At 42.8% G+C, this 3,398-nt stretch overlaps 1 protein-coding gene across 1 annotated transcript in view; it reads right to left on the bottom strand.

Annotated features, from left to right (window-relative positions):
* Positions 1–3,398, bottom strand: part of col12a1b (collagen, type XII, alpha 1b) — a 144,018-nt gene that overhangs the window by 104,634 nt on the left and 35,986 nt on the right. Inside the window, exon 12 of the mRNA XM_015039518.1 lies at positions 1,055–1,324. Coding sequence (XP_014895004.1) covers positions 1,055–1,324 — 270 coding nt within the window. The remainder of the gene's footprint in view (positions 1–1,054; positions 1,325–3,398) is intronic.

Raw genomic sequence — 3,398 nt, forward strand, 5'->3', positions numbered from 1 at the left:
AATCTGTAGTTGATACAGATATCAATCTGTATCAACTACAGATTGATATGAATGCGTGTCGTTAGCACCAAGCCTGCTAGCTACACGTTTTCACCAGGCAGAGCCGTGGAAACGCAGCAGCAGCTCCAGGTTTTCTGACAGCTGTCATGTTTAGCTGGTTAGCTTAGCAGCGGGGTAAAGATGGAGAATTAGCCGCTCTCAGAAAGAAAAGACACAACAATTATTTATGCTAATTTTATGCTGGAGCGACACTTGATGTTCTAATCAAACTTGTTTCACTGCGTTAGCTCTGCGTAGCGCTACATTACAGCGCTAACTGTACTTTCCTCTATGCTAAATACTTAGCTCAAAGCTAATTGCCCATGGATAAATATTTAGCTTGATAAACGTCCATCTTCAAAGTAAAAATTTAGCTTTCAACCTGGAAATTTAATGTAACTTCAAACTACATAGTTACTTTAATAACTAAATAATGAACTCAGAGATAAACATTTGTTTGAAACTAACCTTTGGAGTTAAATATTTAGCTTGCTAACTAAATATTTAGCTTGAAGGTGTGACATTTGTAAAATAATGAATGACATTGTAAATATATGACTAAAATTAATCCCCAGTCTTATCTTTTATAATAGGCTAAATAACGAAAATTACTGCTGTTAATTCTTGACAGTTTAACTTTACAAATGACACCTTATAAAGGAGCATCTTAACTACAACTCATGACAATTACAACATTAAATAATCGTAGTCATAATTCTCTTTTTACTTTTGTTCGTCCAGATTGTGTGTCCTGACTCACCGTAGCTTTAGAAAATAAAAATCTGTCTTTTTGTCTCTGGTATAGCCTCGGTGCAGCTAGCTTAATGTTTGTTGTTCCTTTTTCTGGTTCATTTAGCTTGAGACTAAATATTTAGCTTCAGGCTGAATGCTTAGCCTGAAGCTAAATATTTAGTTTGTTAATGTAATATTTAGCTTGAAGCTAAGTATTTAGCATGCTAGACATCTAACTATATATTGAGCCAGCTAAACCTTTAGCTTATAGATAGCCTCTTACCGTCGGTGGTCTCCAGCCCGGTCAGCGGCTCGCTGTCTTTCTGGTCGTAGGCGGCGATAACAGACACTTGGTAGCGGGTCTCTGGACTCAGACCGTCCAGGACAGTGGATGTCTGGTCCCCTGGGACGGTTTTGTCCCCCTGCTCCCCAGAGAACAGGGACTTCCAGCGGACCTTGTAGGCCTGGACGTTTCCGGGCGCCGCTGTCCAGGTCGCCCTGAAGCTGGAGGCGCTGACGTCGCTGGTGACCAGGTTCTTAGCGGGCCCGGCCTCTGAAATCAACATGTTGATTTTTACTAAAGTTAATCAACATTAGGCCTCAGGATTATGTTCACTTTTCAAAGAAATGTTTGTTCTAGATCTGATTTTGTTCGCTTGGTGAAACTCTGTCCCCACATCCCAGATGTTTTCAAGCTTAAAGTTACAGTCTTCCAGTTCCTCAGTGGCCAAGAACATTTTTAAAATCCATCGTCTCTTCAAAACAAAGGAACCAGTTAGATCTACTGGCAGATGAAAATATCTTTAAAATGGAAAGAATGATGTCACAGAGTGGACAGTGGAGCCATAAAAACCAGACAGAACCGGATCAACGTCAAGGTTTCTGGGTTTCTATTGTTGCAAAACTTCTGCTGCTTCCTGAACACTGAAAACAGACGGCAAGAAAAGATCCAAACTCCAAGAATGGAACCAAAACGGATCCAGTGAAAATGGATCCAATGGAACCAAAACGGATTCAATGGAACCAAAATGAATCGGTTGAACGGTTGGACAAAATTTGCTGGGAAGCAGAATTCTGTGACAGGAAGTTCGGACCAAAGGGTGTGAATACTTATGCCAGGTTCTGTGGACTCCATGAAACTTCATTCAGAACCAGTTCTGATGTAAACAGGAGAACCAGAACCAATGGACCGGGTCCGGTGAGGAATGTTCTGGATGGTTCTTGTTTCATCACTCAGTGGAAACTCATGACGACATTACATCACTCAGCAGAACCCCAGACATGATCCTGACTGGGAGGTTTTCCGCTCCACTGGACCCAGACGGTTCTGGAGGACGTCAGAGTTTCCAAGTCGGTCCGATCGGAGCGCCTAGCCGAGAAGCTGCTGAGGGAGCCACGTTTACTGCCTGATGATAAAACCTGGGAATCTGTCGGGAACACGGGGATTCTGGCCTGAGAGCGCCTTTCCCCTACAGCCTCCGTAATGAGACCCAGGTGAGGTTCTGAACGGGTCCGGACTCCGCAGTAAGAGCCTCCCGCCAGCAGGCTGACCTCACTGGGCCATGTGGCCTAAACCCAGGAACACCTGGAAGGCCTCCTGGACCCTTCACAGCCAGATGGCCACTAGGGCGGCGCTGAAGGACGGAAACGCCCTGCTGGGGGGAACAACTGAGGAACAAGGAGGCAGAGCTGGGGAGGAATGAGTTTTCCCTGCTAATCAGAAGCTCCCTGGCTGCATTCCTCACTAAGAAGCTAGCAGCGCTAACCCCAAAGCACTAATCACAAACATTTGTTCCACATATGCTAAACGTTACGTCAACATAGAATGTGGCAAAGCTAATGCTAAATCATTACATCACCCAAGTATTTAGCAGAAGCTAACGCTAAAGCTCTGCACCAAGACAGTATTTAGCAAAGTTAATATTAAAGCAGCACACCCATAAGAGTAGCCTCCGCATTGGCCGCTCCGGCGCAGGAAATACGGCGGCCATCTTGGAGCGGTCATCCCTCCTACTTTGCTCAATCAAAACAGCAGAAGATGCCTCAGCACTATGGGATATTGTTGTTCGGATCTATGTATTATTGATGTGAGGGCTCCACAGACAACATTTCACACGTAAGATGGACATATTATTGTGTATATATAGTGATTAGAATATTACTTTACTGTATTCATGTCCACCGGCGAGATACCAGCTAATATTAGCTACAGTGCTTGGTGTGATATGGGTTCAGCCCCGCTATGAAGGCTAACTGAGATTCTGTAAATCTAAAAAAATAATTATTTTCTAACATTGGCTTAGATTATCTGACACAAGGGCCTATATTAGAAATGAAACACATATTATAAAACTTATATTATGTGTTATAACATTCACCGGCAAAGTTTACACAGGTGGTAAAGACTAAATTCTTTCACTCTGTCAAAAGTAAGATACATCCTAAATCTTCCGTTTTTGTTTTGAAAGTTTCCTAAAGACACGATGTGAGGAAGAAGAGGGAGAAATCTATAAAGAGAGACGGATTCACTGCAGCACGGATGAATCTCACAACGGATTTAGGACTCGTCGGCTGAAAAAAACAAAACAATATATATATATATATGTATATATATATACACACACCTA

The sequence above is a fragment of the Poecilia latipinna genome, unplaced genomic scaffold (genome assembly GCF_001443285.1).
Source record: "Poecilia latipinna isolate Pla-1442-1.1 unplaced genomic scaffold, P_latipinna-1.0 Scaffold475, whole genome shotgun sequence".
Classification (NCBI taxonomy): Eukaryota; Metazoa; Chordata; class Actinopteri; order Cyprinodontiformes; family Poeciliidae; genus Poecilia; species Poecilia latipinna.